Genomic DNA, 17262 nt, shown 5'->3' with positions numbered 1-17262 from the left:
CTTGCATTGCAGGCAGGTTTTTTACCACCTGAGCCGTCAGGGAAGTTGCTTTCCCCTTTGGTAACCATATGTTTTCTGTGTCTGAGAGTCTCTGTTTTGTAAATAAGTTCATTTGTTTGTTTGTTTTTTAGTTTCCACATATAAGTCATGTCATATTTGTCTTTCTCTGTCTGGCTTCTTCAGTAGTAACCTCTAGGTCCATCCATGTTCCCTGGAGAAGGGAACGGCTACCCACTCCAGTATTCTGGCCCGGAGAATTCCATGGACTGTATAGTCCATGGGGTCGTGAAGAGTTGGACACGACTGAGAGATTTTCACTCACTTCATCCATGTTACTGTGAATGGCATTATTTCATTCTTTTTTATGACTGAATACTATTCCAGTGTGTGTATGTGTGTGTGTATACCACACCATCTTTATCCATTCATCTGTTGATGAACATTTAGGTTGCGTCCATGTCTTGAGTATTGTAAATGCTGTAATGAACATTGGGGTGCAGGTATCATTTCAAAATAGAGTTTTCTCCAGATGTTCTCCGGTGGAATTGTAAGGTCTTGTGGTAACTCTATGTTTAGTTTTTTAAGCGATCTCCATACTGTTCTCAATGGTGACTGCACCAATTTACATTCCCACAAACAGCGTAGGAGGAATTTTTTTCTTCACACCCTCTCTGCTGCTGCTGCTGCTAAGTTGCCTCAGTCGTGTCCGACTCTGTGCGACCCCATAGACGGCAGCCCATGAGGCTCCCCATCCCTGGGATTCTCCAGGCAAGAACACTGGAGTGGGTTGCCATTTCCTTCTCCAGTGCATGAAAGTGAAAAGTGAAAGTGAAGTCGCACAGTCGTGTCAGACTCTTAGCAACCCCATGGACTGCAGCCCACCAGGCTCCTCCGTCCATGGGAATTTCCTGGCAAGAGTGCTGGAGTGGGGTGCCATTGCTTTCTCCGTCACACTCTCTCTAGCATTTATTATTTGCCAGCACTTACTCTTACTCTGTGCTAGGCCCTGAGTCTAATGAGTTAACTAAAAATTTAAATGTGGGTTAGACAGCCAGGTATGTCACGGAGATAATGACATTGGAGATTTGAGTTGGGCTGTCAGGAATGAGTAGGATTTTTCTCAGGAGAGAGACTTTCTGAGTATCAGAAACAGCATGTGCAAAGGCACTGAGGCACAAAAGTTCCCTCCATGTTCCAGGGCCTCTTGAGCTTGGGGCAAGGCAGGGAACTGGATACCAGGAGATGAAAAAAGAAGGCAGGAATCAGACTATGCAGGATCTTTGAGGCCACCCTAGAGTCTGGATGTGAGCAGGTGCAATGCAGCAGGCTTGTTCTGCAGTCATTGAGATGCCCAGGTTGGGGCCGGGGTCAGGGGGAATGTGGATCAGTGGTCCATATTGTATTACATCAGCTAGAGGCCTAGAGAAATTTCAGCCAGCACAGTGGGTAGCACCACGGGGTTTGGAGCCGGTCTGACTTGTGTTCAGGTCGTGGTGCTGTTATTAAGAGCTGTGTGACTTGTGCAAACTTCCTCATCTATGAGAGGAGAGTCATGGCCACCTGTGCAGAATGTGGCCCTGAGGGCTGAATGCATGCAAAGCACTCAGCACCGAGTGTTGAGGGGATCATGAGTCCTGGGTGTGTGTTGACTTTGGTGTCGGAAGAGGAGAGAGGCAGTGGGGATGGAGAAGGGATGTGCACTAGGTCATTAACAGTGGTGGGAAAGTCAGGAGCTAGGGAAGTGAGGAGGTTGCAAGTGACCCAGGTCTCTAACTGGGGTGATAGGATAAATGAAGAAACCAGGGAGAGGAGCTTATCAAGAGATGAGAGATTGGAAAGGAAGATAGGTCAAACATGCAGAACTGTGTTGGCCATCCTAGAGTCTGGACACCAAGGTATGAACTTGAGGCCAAAAATGGGAGATAATCTGAAGAGTTTCGTAGGGTGAGAGGAATAAGGAAACTATTCTTTTTTAAAATAATTTTATTTATTTAGTTAGTTTTGGCTGCACCGAGTCTTCATTGCTGTGCAAAGACTTTCTCTAGTTGTGGCAAGTGGGCTACTCTCCAGCCACGGCGCACGGGCTTCCCGTTGCGGTGGCTTCTCTTGTTGCAGAGCATGGTCTCTTGAGCACGGGCTCAGCAGTTGTGGCACATGGGCTTAGTTGCTCCATGGCAGATGGGATCTTCCCAGACCAGGGATCGAACTTGTATCCCCTGCATTGACAGGCAGATTCTTAACCACTGGACCACCAGCGAAGTCCCAGGAAACCATTCTTTGCACAGACTTTTGCTGAGAATCCACCTTGTGCCTGACTCTGTGTAGAGGATCAGAGATTCAAAGTAAGCAAACCGCACACCCAACCCACCTCTCACTGAGGGTCAGCAAGAAGCTGTGCACTTAGATAGAGGTCTGCTGTGGGGGGGTGGGGGGCTTGGGGTAGAGTCTGGGAGGTCTTTAGGAAGAGATGAGCCCCTAGCTCACCTAGTCATAACAATAGTAAAGGGGAATTCTATTCAAACTACTCATCTCAGGCTTTGACAAGGAATCCATAGGGTTTTAAACAAAGTGAAGTTGAGGCCCCCTAAGGGAAAAATGTGTAATCAGTGACTGCAGTTTAAGTCTAGAACTCAGGAGAAATGGGAGTAAGAAATAGAAATTGGAGGGTCAAGTGGGAGTATGAAATAGAGATTGGAGGTTCTCCTGTGGTTACAGCCACAGGCTTGAAAGCTCCAAGGGGCAGAGATTGTGTATGTTCATCACTGTGTCCTCTGCCCTTAGCACAGTCCCTGGACAGTAGCTGGCCTCAACCTTTTAAAAATTTATTTATTTGGCTACACCAGGCCTTCAATCTTCATAAAGACCGTCAATCTTCATCGTGGCATGTGGAATCTTTAGTTGCAGCATGCCAACTCTGAGTTGTGGCAATGTGGGATCTAGTTCCCTGACCAGGGATCAAACCCTGGGCCCCCAGCATTGGGATGGCAGAGTCTTAGCCACTGGACCACCAGGGATGTACCCCTGGAGCTCAACATTTCTTTTTAACTTTATCCAAGAAATACATGCATATGGTTAAATAGTACTGAAGAGCTTATTCAGTGATTGAAAAGCAAGAATCCCCTATACCACATGCCCAGCCTCACTCCTCAGAGCCACCACCACTGTTTCATTTGAACGATTTTTCTGCCTGGTTACCATCTCATCTCTCCACAAGCTGACAGGCTTCTTCTTGGACCACCTACCCGCTCTAATGGAAACCACCCTGCCCCACCTTCCCAACATCAATTATTTTTAATCTGCTAATGCCTTTGTAAATTTATTTATTTTTTCATCAACTTTAGAGAGTATCTTTTGACACACATATAGTAAGATGTTTTAGTGACCCTACCTTTTCCTTCAACTTTTCTTCCTGCCTTGTAGCTCCCAAAGACTCTAACCTGTATGTTTGTTTTTTTAATATCAAGGTTGATAGCATTCACATTGTCCCATAACCATAATTATGTTTTCCAAATTTTGCCTATATATTGATTCTAAATGTTGAGAGTTAATAAACAGGATTTATTATCATGACTACATGAAAACTGTTCACTGCTGAGCCATAAAAGGTACCACAATTACCTTTTCTTTCTCATACAGCTTTTTGTTTTTCCTGTTTTTGTTTTTTAGTGGCCTTTTACATATACTCTTGGCTTTTATCACAGTCTTTGTTTTCTTCAGCCTCTACATTTAGTTAACTATTCTGTTAGGTTTTCTTTATTTCAGAGACCTATTGCCCAGGATCCTTCATCCTATTGCACCAATGTGTAGGCCTCTATACAGTTAACATCTGGGATTCAGCTGCTTTCCTGGGTTGGATACGCTTTTTCATCCCTGACTCTCTTGTTTTACACCTTTATTTTGTGTTAGCACATCCTCAAATAACTTCCAAAAAAAAAAAAAGGAATAAACTTTCTTACTTTTCCATGTCTGAAATGATAGTTTTGCCGGATATAAAATTCTAGGTTAAAAACCATTTCCCTCAGAATGTTAAAAGCAACTGTATTGCTAACTCCACTGCCAGTATGATTCTCCTTCCCTTGTTGGTAACTTGTTTTTCACTTAGAAGTATTTAGGAATCCTTTGTTCCTGGTGCAATGAACTTTTAGAGCAAAGATCTTCTGGCATCTATAGTGCTGGGTATTCAGCAAACATTTTTAAGCTAATGACATCCTTCAGCTCAGGGAAATATGATTTCACTTTTCTTCTCCATGGTCTCCATTCTTTCTGAATCTCCTTTCTATAACCCAGCATTGGATTTCCTTTTGATCCTTTTCTCTCACATCGTCTTGATATTTTAGTTCTACCTTCTAGGAATATTCTCTGTATTTTGTTTTTTAATTGTTTGCTAAAAAGCTCTTTCTTTTCATAGTTCTTTTTAAAATAGTATCCTGTTCGTGTTCTTTGGATGCAATATATATGTTGCTGAATATCTGAAACTCTGAGTCTCTGAAGATGATTAGAATTTTTCAGTTCCCTTGTTTCTCTTCTGGTGTTCTGGAGTAGTCTCTTCCCTCAGTCTAGCTCTCCTGTGTTAGCAGTTTTCTCAAATGCCTAGTGATGCTTGGTTGTCCATGCGTAAGAGTGAAATCATAAAAAGCTGATTGGGAGCCTATGACTGCAGGAGCCTATTGCTTTGCAGATATTACTTTAATGTGACCACTCAGGAATCAGACATATATCTCTGGCAGGTTTGAGAAGACCCATACAACTGATACATCTACAGCCAAACTGGACAAGGGGGAAAAAAAAAAAAACAGACAAAAATTACCAGCATGAGGAATGAAAGAGGTAACATCACTATAGACTCTGCAGATATGAAAAGAAATAATTAAGGAATATTAGGAATAATTTATGCCAATAAACTTGACAACTTAGATGAAATGGATAAATTCCTTTAAAAAAATACAAACTCCCAAACCTCACTCAAGAAGAAATAGATATTCTGGGAATGGATAGTGGTGATGGCTGCATGATAATATACTTAATGCCACTGAACTGCATACTTAAAAATAATTTTAAAAGGGCAATTTATGATATGTGTATTTTGCCACAATAAAAAATAAATAGGTAGGCTAAATAACCCTGTATCTATTTTTTAAGTTGAATTTGTAATTTAAAATCTTCTCACAAGGAAACTCCAGGTCCAGGTCCACAGTCTTCATTTGTGAATTCTACCAAACATAATAAATAAATAGTAAAAATTTTACACAAACTCAGAAAGTTGAAGACGAGACATGTCTCAACTCATTCTATGAGACCAGCATTACTCTACTGTCAAAACCTTACATCATAGACATTATAAAAAGAAAGACATTATAAGAATAGAAAATAGTGTACCAATAGACCTCATGAACATATATGTGGAAATTCATCTTAAAAGTTAGAAAATAAAATTTGACAATATATAAAAAGATAGTACATTGTGATCAAGTGAGATTTATCCCAGGAATACAAGATCTCACCATAAACAAGTTATAATAGAATTATGAGCAGAATAATATGTAATATATGTAGCACATGCTATATATAACTTCCCTGGCTTCCCTGGTGGGTCAGGCAGTAAAGAATCCGCCTACAATGCAGGAGACCTGGGTTCCATCCCTGGGTTGGGAAGATCCCCTGAAGGCAGGCATGGCAACCCACTCCAGTATTCTTGCCCAGAGAATCTCATGGACAGAGGAGCCTAGTGGACTTTAGTCCATGGGATCACAAAGAGTCAGATATGACTGAGCAACTAAGCACATATAGCCATACATACATAACTTATATATTAACAAAATATAAGAAAAACATCATCTCAATAAACTCAGAAAAAGCATCAGATAAAACCCAACATCCCCTCCTATTTAAAAATTAAGTAGGAATAGAAGGAAACTTCTTTATTCAACCTGATAAATAGCATCTATGAGAAAAACTATAACATTATATTTCAGAATGAAATACTGGATACTTTTCCCCTAAGCTCACTAGCAAAGCAAGAATATCTACTCTCAATTCTGTTCCACATTGTTCCAGAGATTATTCTCAGTGCAATAAGGCAAGAAAAGGAACTTGGAGACATCCAGGTTGAAAAGGAAGAAGACAGACTATGTTGAGTCACAAATATTATTGTTTATGTAGAAAACCCTATGGAATCTTAAAAAAGCTACTAGAACCAATAAGATTTTAGGATGGTTGCAGAATACAAAATCAATGCCTTTCTATATAAAGCAATCCACAGTTGGAAGTCGATATTACTTTATATACTACCAAATGTCACGTGAATCCCTAATAGAACATTCCCAGGTTGAATATAGAGGCCCCAAGTTGAGTCAACCTCAGATTTTTGCTTCTAAACCCCAGTGCAGCAGTGAGGTGCATACTATCATAATTTTTCCTTCTATCCATATCCAAGTGCTTTTTATGGAAGAGTTAAGGCTTTTAGGTGTTGATTAAACTTCCCAGAGAAACTTTGTAAAACAAGCAAAGGAAACTAAGATCATGACATCCAGTCCTATCACTTTATGGCAAATAGATGGGGAAACAATGGAAACAGTGATAGATTTTATCTTCTTGGGCTCCATAATCACTGCAGATGGTGATTTCAGCCATGAATTAAAAGACGCTTGTCGCTTGGAAGAAAAGCTATGAGAAAGCTAGACAGAATATTATAAAGCAGAGATATTACTTTGCCAACAAAGTACTTTGACCATCTAGTCAAAGCTATATTTTTTCCAGTAGTCATGTATGGATGCAAGAGTTGGCCCATAAAGAAAGCTGAGTGCCAAAGAATTGATGCTTTTGGGCTGTGGTGTTGGAGAAGACTCTTCAGAGTCCCATGGACAGCAAGATCAAACCAGTCAGTCCTAAAGAAATCAATCCTGAATATTCATTGGAAGGACTGATGCTGAAGCTGAAGCTCCAAAATTTTGGCCACCTGACATGAAGGGAGACTCATTGGAAAAGACACTGATGCTGGTAAAGATTGAAGGCAGGAGGAGAAGGGGATGACAGAGGACAAGCTGGTTGGATGGCATCACGTACTCAATGGACATGAGTTTGAGCAAGCTCTGGGAGATGGTGAAGGACAGGGAAGCCTGATGTGCTGTAGTCCACGGGATCACAAAGAGTTGGACACAACTGAGCAACTGAGCAACCACAAAGCAAAAGAAGGCTGTGGGGTCAGAAGCCTGAGGCATAGCAGCAGTTGGGGCAGGCAGAAATGGAGCAGAAGAGATGTGGGGAGGAAGTTGAGGGATGGTCAAAGAAAGCATGGTGGTCAAAGAAGTGATGAGTTCTGAAGAAACCACTGAGCTGGCCACTGGGAGCCTGCCCCTGGTGCACTCTTAGCTCAGTCACCCAACTGATCCAGGATCCCAGGCCCAGGCTGAACCTGTGGGTGCATGCTTACTAAGTCACCTCAATCCTGTCCAGCTCTTTGTGACCTTATGGACAGTAGCCTACCAGGCTCCTCCGTCCATGGGATTCTCCAGGCAAAAATGGAGTGCACTGCCATTTCCTCCTCCAGGGGAACTTCCTCATCCAGGGATTGAACTCATGTCTCTCACATCTCCTACACTGGCAGGTGGGTTCTTTACCACTAGCATCAGCTAGGAAGTGCATGGAGCAACCCAAAGCCCAGGACCCAATATCAGCCATGCAAGGACCCTCCCCAGCCTCTCCACCTCTAGGAAGAGGCCACAGCACATTCTAATCCTTCTAAGCTAATCCTGGGAGCAATTCTTCCCAGGGCTAAGGCTGTCACTTCCTGTCACACTGCAGGCTCATAGGGATCCAGGCTTGCTCATTGCCATAATGGCCCCACCATCAACCCCTATCCGCCATCCTGGGGCTCAGAGAATGGGACAGTCTGGTGGCCCCTATCACCAAAAGATGAAAGAGAAGCTTCTGCAATAAAAGATACAAGCTTCTAGGAAAGGTGACTGTGAGGGGGGACGTACCCCAAGGAGCCAATCTCCTCTACAAAGGATGTTTCATGTTGCAAAATAAACAGATGAGCTTCCCACGTGGCACTAGTGGTAAAGAATATCCCTGCCACTGCAGGAGGCCTAAGGGATGCAGGTTCAATCTTTTAGTTGGTAAGATCCCCTGGAGGAGGGCATGGCATAGAGGAGCCTGGTAGGCTACAATCCATGGGTCACACAGTCAGTCACAACTGAATCAACTTACCACGCAAGTGTCACCTCAAATCAAGCACCTGGGGTGAGAATTCTGGCCTGGCATTGGAAATAGATGATCCCAGGATGTGAAATGGCATGAGAAGCCAGGGGAAGAGAGGACAGGATAAGAGTGGCTAGGATGAGAGTGAGTGGCAGATCTGAAGCCTGGCCAGACACAGTGGAGGAAGGGGAGCAGGGGCAGGAACGGAAAAGATGAAGAAAGTTCACCTGGGGTGCGACGGAGGACCCCGCACATTTACAGGCTCCAGGATAGGATGACATTCAGGGCAGGGCAGTAAAGAGTTCCTTAAGTGAAGCCTGCATCTAACGCCTGACTTCCTGAGTGATCAGCTGAGGGACCTTGGGCAAATGAACCTCTTCTCGTGTTTTGCTTTCAATCAAAGAACTAAAGCCTATAACGTGCTCAACACAATCCCCGGGCTAGTTTCTAGCACTCAGTGAATGGAAGTAACCACTATTATTCGTATTTGCCCTAATGGAAGACAGTGATGGATCACGAAATGTGGGAGGAAGCAGACGTGGAGGATGGGGTGCTGGTGATGCTGGCAAGGGGCAGGATGGGCAAGGGAATGGCGCGTGGGCTTAGGGAAGGGACAGGGAAGGAGAGGGGTGGCTGCAGCAGTGCCACCAGCCTGAGCTCCGGACTCGCTCAGGGACTGTCTGCACTTGCAGGTCCCCTGCCCTCACGTCCTTCTCCCTGCCAGGTGCCAATGGATTTCCTTGCTGTGGCAAAGAGTCGGTGGACATTATGGATTCACAGTGAGAACCAGTCCCCCATCACCATAGGACTTCTCCCCCACCCCCGAGATCACCCACCCTCACCCAGGATCTCCCTCTATCTTGCTTATTTCCAAAATCTCCCCAAGGCCAGTATCCAGGCCAAAAGGCAGCAGGGGTGGGGATGGAGGCCATCCCCAGCTCTGCTTCCGTCCCCAATCCCTCAGGTTGGAGGGGGACTGAAGGGTGGTGGGGTACACCCAGGACATGGATGGAGCCTGACCCCTTAGCATTGCCTTTCTTTGAGATCAGAACTGTCCAAGGGGAGGGTGGGCAGGTGCCTAAATAAGAGAAAGGTTACAATGACTGAGGGCAGCGGTTGAGATGGCAGCCAACTAGCAATAAGAACCAAGGGTACCCTCCGCACACACCCTTGTACTTCAGATTTGCTGAGCTGAGAGCCGGCAGGTTCTGGAGAGGGTGTCCCTCTGGGCTTCTCCCTCTGTGATGAGCCGCTTGCAAGACACTGGCCCACTGGGATGCTAGATTAAAATGCAGATTTCTGGGCTTCACCTCCAGCTGAAATAAAAGACACAAGCTTCTAGGAAAGGGACTGTTGGATAGGGGGACCTCCCCCAAGGAGTCAGTCTCCTCTGCAGAGATTGTAGGGGGAGGGGAGCAACTTGGCAAGCTCTCTAGGTGCTTTCTGAACTCACTGAAGTTTGAGACTATGAGTCTGCCATGGGATTCTCAGTGGGAGTGGGCACCACCAGGGGAGTGAACTGGGAGCATCTTGCCAGTCCTTGCACAAGGCAGGAGGCTTTAAGGGCACCAGAGACCCTCCCCAGACGCTACTCCTCCTACTGCATGGAGCCCTGACATCCACCCTGTGCCTCCTCTGTCTTAGGGGTGACATAAACCAAAACCAGATCCAGCCAATACAAGAGGAAGATGACATGGAGGTAACAGCAGACCGTATCACCTCCTAGGGGGAGGTAGGAGGCCAGGGGCAGGGGTCTTTGAGGCCCATCTTGTCTAAACCCTGATAAGCCCCCACCCTGGACAATTATGGGACCAACCCTAGCACCAGGCCAGGGCTGGCACACACATGCACACCCACCCTCACCAGCTGCCCCCACTGCCTCCCTGCCCCAAGCAGGTCACTTGGAGGAGGCAAGTGTTGGGGAGGAAGTGAGCAGAAGGACAGTGCAGGGTGGGGCCGGGCAGAGAATGGGGGATGGGGAGAACCGTGGCGGTTGAGGTGGGGGTGCCAGGCACAGCCTCAGCTTCCTGTTGAAACCTTTCAGCTGGAGGACGAATTGCTAGGGCCAGAGCTTCCCGAAGAAGAGCTCCCTCAAGTGGAGCCAGAACAGAAGCCCTTCCCACAGGCAGAGCCCAAGGCCAAACAGGAAGACCCCAAGCCCCAGGGGTACAGGGAAGAGTCCCCACAACCCTATGGAGATGCGCTAACGAAGCCTGACATCAGACAGCTGAGCATGAGGTCCAACTCCAGCTACGTGAGTTCCATGGACGAGGACTACCGCTCCATCCATGTGCAGACCTCCAGGCACCTCTTCTGGGTAGACAGGCTCATCCAGGTGTCAGAACACAGCCTGCAGCCAGTGATCAGCCCGCAGCCCATCGAGAAGAGCACAGAAAAGACCACCAGATGCCCAGCCCAACAGATGGTCCCCAAGGACACCGAGAGCTCCAAGAAGCAGAGCCAGGACTCCAGCGCCCAGCAAGGCCCTCTAGACAAAGCCTCCCAGAAGACTCCAAGCCCCGAGCTGTCCCTCTGCATGCCCAGCATGGGCCTGGAAGAGCTGATCAATTTCGCATCAACCCTGGCCATGGCCTCCTCCAGCAAGATGGACCTGCCCAGCTTGCAGCACATGATCAAGAGCACCCCCCAGAAGGCCATGCCACCTCCCACAGAGCCTGCTGTGGGTCATGCTGCCCAACCCACTACGGACGAGCCAGAGCAGGGAAAACTCACGAAGGATGAGAAGCCGCCAGAGGAACCAGGAGAAGCCAGGAAAATGCAGGATGCCCCAAAGCGAGAAGATGAGGACGTCCCTCACCCTTGCCTTGACCTCAGAAAGCCAGGGTTCAAGAGGGCCACCATTGAAGGGGAGCTGAAGTTTCTCCAGTCCCCGACCACATCCCCTCAGCCAAAAGGAGCTGCAAAAGAGTAAGCGAGGCTGCCCCACGGCGCCCCCCAGGATGTGCAGGCGGGCCCACTCCTCACACAGCCAAGTGGGGGCAGGGGACAATGGAATGAGGGGCTGGCTGAGTGATGTCTCCACCTCAGTGACCTCATAAAGGCTGCTGGAAACAAGTTCCGGTGGGCCTAGGTGCAGTACCAAGGCCAGGGCCGACAGAGGCCTGGGGACCATGGAGGGTAAGCACTCCAGGGCGGGGGCAGGGACTTGGGTTCGAAGCCAGAACCAGAACACCATTCTAGCATCAGGAGGTTTCTCGCCATGAGTGTAGACGGCCTCACCCTCACTGGAAGCACTCAGGCTTTTTCCTCCTGAGCAGCCCTAGGTCTCAGCCCTGGGCCCTGGATATGCCCAGCGAGGCAGGACTGAGGACCCTGGGTTCTCCAGCACCCCGCGCTTCCTGGTGATGGAGGAACGTGACAGAGAGGCAGCTGCCCATCCACATCACGCAGCAGGGAGAGGCCGTCTGAGCCCCTGCGCCCTCCTCAGAAAGGCCTCCGGGCTCACCCCTCCTTTGTCCTTCCCACCAGGGCCCAAGTGACACTCTCTCTTTTGCGTTGCAGCTCGGTGCCGGGAACCATGAAAGGGAATCCATTATTCCTGAAAATCCATTTTAAGCTGTCAACCCCCGCCTCCCCAGAGAAATGACTAGACAAAACCAGTAAAGCCTCCAGTGCTGGCCCCCTGGCTCAGACTTTTTGTGCAAATGCTCCTGGACCAGTGAGCTCCTCTGACTTCAGCATCCTGGTCTCCAATGCTTAGAGATGCCACCTGCACTGTTAGCCACCCCAGCACCCCCTGCCTGCTTACTCCCCCCACACGGCACCAGACTCCTAGGCCAGCATCAGAGAGTCATGACTTGCCTTGGGGAGACCTCAGTTGTGCCCTGTCTGAGGCTTCTTGGATGTAAAAAGAGACATTTGGGGATCGTCTGAGGCAAGAGCCTCCTGGAGGTGGGACTGGGCAGGCGAGAAGGCTTCTGGAAGGAATTCTTCCCGCTTCTCTCATGGTGAAGCCTGGCATGGGGAAGGGATGGTGTTCAGGGCTTGAAGGAGGGGAACCATGCAGCCAAGGGACTGGTCCTCCAGGGGCTACCACCTCCACTCAGAGGTACCTCCAGTGTAGGGGAGAGTCCATGGGTCACGATGCACTTCTGCAGGCAGTCCACACACACACACACACACACACACACACACACACACACACCAGCTGCCGATCAGCACGTGAACAGACATGCATGTGACACAGACGCATGCAGGCCGAAGAAGCACGTTCCACACGTGCCAGGCACACAGGCACACACGTACACAGCGCCTGTGCCCCAGATGCATGCACCAGGATGCATGAGCCTCTCCACGGTAGGGGAGGAGGGACAGTGTGGGGAAGCTTCTGGAAGAGGAGATGGCAACAAGAGGGAAGAGAACTTGGAGTGTGGGGACGGACGTGGGTAGGAAGGGGGAAGTCAGGGAGAAAGAGAAGGGGAGACAGCACTGAGGCTTGGGGCCTAGAGAGACTCGAGACCTCCTCCAGACCAAGGCTCCCCTTCAAGTGAAATCCCTACCTTGCAGACCCTTAGAACCCTGCCCTGCCTTGAGAGGGGGCTGAGGAGGGGGGAATGGGATTAGGAAGGGGGGTGGGTTTCCCAGCTGGCATTGATGGTAAAGAACCCGCCTCCCAGTGCCAGAGACATGCATTCAATCCCTGGGTCAGGAAAATCGCCTGGAGGAGGGCATGGCAACCCACTCCAGTATTCTTGCCTGGAGAATCTCCATGGACAGAGGAGTCTGGCAGACCTCAGTCCATGGGGTCGCAAAGAGTCAGACATGAGTGAAGCAACTAAGGAAACACGCGTGAGCACTGAAGAATGGGCCAGGGCCAGAGAAGGGGGCAGGTGGCTGGAAGGAGGGATGAAGAAGAGACGCAGAGGTGAGTGTCTGGGGAGGGACTAGGCCAACACTGGCATCTGGCTATTGGGACACATCTTCCCAGAGGAAGGGCTCCTTCCCCCACCAGGGCACCTCAGGTAAGGTGAGCCACAGTCCCATCTTGGCTGGACCCCACCTTCCCATGTCTTGACCTGGGGCCTTTGGGGCCTACTTCTCCCCTGCACCTCAGCCTTCCTGTTAGCTTCTGGCATGGAGTCACAAAATTCAGATGCCTTAAGGGAGCAGAAACTCAAAATACTAAACGTGCAGGTTCCCTAGCAGAGAGGAGCAGGCCTGTGGTGAGGGTGGAGCGCACCCCTGCTGACAGTTGTTCAGATCCATCCCAAAGCCAGCCTGGGGGACTGCAGGCCTGGGGGACAGGCCCAGCCTCCAAGCGTGCAACTCTGCCTTTCAGGCAGCAGAGGGCGGAAGACCAAGCGATCAGCATCGGCAAAGAGAACATCCAGGTGACCAGGGCGGAGGTCACTCCTCCAAGCTAGTGCTTCCAGAATCCCCCAGAGAGAGGGCTGTGGGAACAGGCTGGCAGGGGGCCGGTCCTGGGAGGTGAAGCTGTGTACCCACAGATCTGGTCCCAGGTGCCCTGGAGTCAAAACACTCAAATGGGCTGGACCCCTCAGCCCTGTCTTCTCCTCACCTCCAAGGCCTCCACCGAAGCCTCAAAGACTGCTCACACAAGACCCAGGAGAGGAGCAGGCCAGCAGAACCCCGAAGGGAAGGTTGCAACAATGTGCTACCCTCCTGACCCAGAAGGAACCAGCTGCCATCTTGGCCACAGGGGCTGAGCAGGCTTCCCAGAGGATCAGACAGCTCAAGGGCCTTGAGGCCACCCACACAATACAGTCAGGCCCTCAGACCGGGTCTCAGAGGTGAGGGCAGGGACCAGGGCCAGGGCTGGGGTGCTGGGTCGAAAAGCCTGCCTGAGTCTGGCACCACTCAGCAGCAGGTGCAAAGACCTTTCTACTCTCTTCCCCCTGCCAGAGGCAGCTTTGCAGACAAGAAGCTGCTTCCCCTGACAGCTCAGCAGCTAGCAGGTGAGGGCCTCAGGACTGGGAGCAGGGAGGAAAACTAGGGGATGCTCAGAGTAGAGGAGGTTGGGACACAGCAGACTGTACTGTAACCTCTCCATGCTGGTCGAATTTGCTCATTTCTGCAGTCCCAGGGATCATGGCTCTGTGCGTGTATGTGTGTGTGTGCACGTGTGTGTGTGTATGTGAAGAAGGGAGGGAGGGGTTGTTGGATTGCAAGGTATGCGGATGGTGGATGGAGAGATGGTAGATGGAGGAACAGGATGAAAGGAAGGGAAACTGGAAGAAACAATGGGAAAAAAGGACCTGAAGTCCCTGCCCCTCTGGGGTTCAGGGAGTAGAGGTGGAAGGAACCACTTCTACATTTGGGGGCCCCAGTGTCCCTGCAAAGATCATGCTCTGATATTGCCAGGGGTCCCTCAAAGCAGAATCATTCTATTCATCAATAGTTGTCAGTGCCAGCTACAGGCCAGGTTGCCAGCAGGGCTCCTGAAGCCTCCAGACATTGGAGCTATAGAGCCAGACCACCTGAATCGAAAGCCTGGCATGGCCCCTGTGGGTGGTGTGGCCTTGGACATAGAGTTTTTAACATTTTTTTCATATGAGCATTGGACATGAGAACTGAACAGACACTTAACAGGTGCCCACACAGCAACCACTGTTCTTTACCTGAAGTTATAATGCCCAGGGGATCGGTGAACCCAAGTCTTCAGTCTCATCTGAGCTAGAGTGGGTAAATATCAGGGTTCCTGTGCATGGGTTCACCTTGCTCGCCTGCCCCCTCCCCACCCCCAGCATTCCGGGATGTCTTCAAACTGTTCAGCTCCAGCCCAACAGGCTCCGTGGACATGCGCAGTATGAAAGCTGCCCTGTGCAATGCGGGTGTCCAGCTGAGCCCGCAGGAGATGTGTGAGGCTCTGCGGCAGGCGGACTTGGATGGTGGGTGACCCTGTCTCTACTCCCATGATCTCTCCCACCCCTAGCCTTGAAGAATACCTCCACTGCCCACAAAATCCCTAGTCTGATCTTTTTCGTCCCTCTTCCTGGAAGCCTGCCCTGATCACCACACCTAGCCCCTCACCCCTAAACATTTCTACCGTGATAATCCTCATCCTGAGTTGGGGCTCCCACACAGCAAGGGCTATTTCTCCCTGACTCGACCTCAGAAAATCCTTGGCCAGAGGCAGGACTGGACATTCTGATGCCTAGAACTGCTGGCAAGCCTTCTACAGGGGGGCAGGCACCTACAGCACGCCCTCCTCTGTCTCTCTTCCCAGGTGATGGAATCGTAAGCTTCAAAGACTTCCTGGGTGTCCTCACTGACAGCCACCGCCTGGCTCAGTGCTTGGGTGAGGGGCAAGGCTGGTGGGGCAGGAGTGGGTGGGCCTGGGCTGGGGAAGGCTCCTCCTTACTTTCCCCCATGTTCTCTGCCCCTAGGCAAGGTGAGGAACAGCTGGGCCTGTGACCCCCAGGGCTTGCAAACCCTCTTCTTAGAGATGCTGTTCAAGCTGATGAGCCTGGGCTATGTGCCCTTCAAGTCGGTACGGGAGGTGATGAGGTGGGCACAACTGGACCCAGCTTCAAGGCCCAAGATAGGGGGAGCAGACTGCCCGGTTCAGGAGTCCCCAGATGTCCCTCCCCCAGAGAGGAGAGCCTGAATTCTGGGTCAGTTTCCTGGGTGCCAAGTTGCCCCCGATCAGACAAGTTGCCCCTGATCAGATTCCTGTCCCACTTCAGTTTCCCCGCGGGTGAGATGGAGAGGACTGGGAGAGACGCTGTCTGAGGCGGCTGCCCACTTTTCTCCTTCAAGCTACTACTCCAAGAAGCAGCGGTCTCTGCGTCTGAACGCAAGCTGGAAAGGTCAATCCCGCAGTCGCTCTCGCTGCGGTCGAGGCCGCAGCGGGCGCTCTCACGCGGGCCTCGCGTTCTTCTGCCAGGCCGCGCGCCTCATCGGCCTCTCCAATGCCGAGCTGGCGCGTTCGCTGCACGGACTGCACAAAGCGGGTGCGCCCGGGGCTGGGCGGGGGACCCGCGGGACTGGGGACTCTCTCTCACAACCGGTTTTCAGGAAGGGCCCCTCCTTTTCCTTCTACCCGCTTCCTCGCCCCAGGAGCGTGCAGCCCCTACTCCCAGATACCTAGCCTGAACGGGGGACCGCAGCCAGAATCCCACACGCAGAGCCGAACTCCGCGCCCAGACGTCCGACTTCCCAAGTCGTACCAGCCCAGTCGCCCCAAGCGCGGGCCCAAGAGCCGGCGGCTCAGCCAAGGTGAAAGTCGACACAGGCAGGGCCAGCGGGCGGGACCGGGTTATGCAGATCAGAGGCAGGGCATGTGAGGGTGGGGCGGGACCGAGAGGATAGGGGCGGGGCAGACAGAGCGGGACCCGACAGATAAACCGGACAGACCGGCGGGGAGAGGAGGGACGGGCAGAGTGGAAGCAGAACTACAAGAAATTGGGACCTGACCGAGGGAGATGCAATAAGAGATCACTCATTGCCATCTCCTGTTTGACCACTTCCAATTTACCTTGATTCACGGACCTAACATTGCAGATTCCTGCGCGATATTGTTCTTTACAGCACGACTAAGGATCGACTAAGGATAGGGCGGGGCATAAGGAAAGGGGGCGAGGGACCCAGGTGGGAGGCAGGACTGGTGGAAATGGGCCGGCAGAAACGTGGACTCAGGTGGAGCTAACCCTGCGTCTCTAATCCGAGCTGCAAACTTGACCCTCCGTACGCCCCCTCCGCGCTTCCGCAGGGTTCGCGGGCCAACTACTAGGGTGTATGTGCCCTTCGAAACTGGCTCCCTCGCCCCCAACTCTGATCCAGAAGCAGCCCTTCTCCCCCTCTCCGGCCTATTTGCAGAGACCTGCTACGAAGAAACTGTACAAATAAAGTGTTTGCTGAGCGAAGCAGGCAGCTTGTAGTGGGGGCGGGCACGGAGCGGACACGGATCTTTTGCAAACGTCTTTATTAATCTTGTATAAAAATAAGGTCCATGGAGAGTCCTCGGAGCTGGGTCGGGGTGGGGAGAGCGGAAGGGGCGCGAGGTTACCCTTTACATAAGTTACAGGCCGGGCTCCCGCTGAGGCTAAGTATGGCTGTTGGGGAAAGAGGGGTGCTGCAAGC

The 17262-nt window shown here is 50.5% G+C and overlaps 1 protein-coding gene across 1 annotated transcript; it reads left to right on the top strand.

Annotated features, from left to right (window-relative positions):
• The first annotated feature begins 13022 nt into the window (after nt 1-13022).
• On the top strand, nt 13023-17028 carry LOC128065453 (EF-hand calcium-binding domain-containing protein 3). The gene is made up of 9 exons (XM_052658632.1): nt 13023-13084; nt 13746-13970; nt 14083-14135; nt 14925-15068; nt 15407-15478; nt 15567-15687; nt 15940-16133; nt 16240-16398; nt 16871-17028. Exons 1-9 carry the CDS (start codon nt 13023-13025, stop codon nt 17026-17028), a joined length of 1188 nt encoding a protein of 395 aa, XP_052514592.1.
• The last annotated feature ends 234 nt before the right edge of the window (nt 17029-17262 follow it).

This window comes from Budorcas taxicolor, chromosome 19, assembly GCF_023091745.1.
Source record: "Budorcas taxicolor isolate Tak-1 chromosome 19, Takin1.1, whole genome shotgun sequence".
Classification (NCBI taxonomy): Eukaryota; Metazoa; Chordata; class Mammalia; order Artiodactyla; family Bovidae; genus Budorcas; species Budorcas taxicolor.
This window is presented reverse-complemented; position numbering and strand designations above follow the sequence as displayed.

What these genes read in the sequence shown, in the direction of transcription:
- LOC128065453 (XM_052658632.1), top strand. Translation starts at nt 13,023, where the DNA reads ATGGGCCAGGGCCAGAGAAGGGGGCAGGTGGCTGGAAGGAGGGATGAA. An exon ending in GACAGCTCAGCAGCTAGCAG is followed by an intron (nt 14,136 to 14,924) that starts GTGAGGGCCTCA and finishes CCCCACCCCCAG; the next exon opens with CATTCCGGGATGTCTTCAAA. An exon ending in GCACGGACTGCACAAAGCGG is followed by an intron (nt 16,134 to 16,239) that starts GTGCGCCCGGGG and finishes TCCTCGCCCCAG; the next exon opens with GAGCGTGCAGCCCCTACTCC.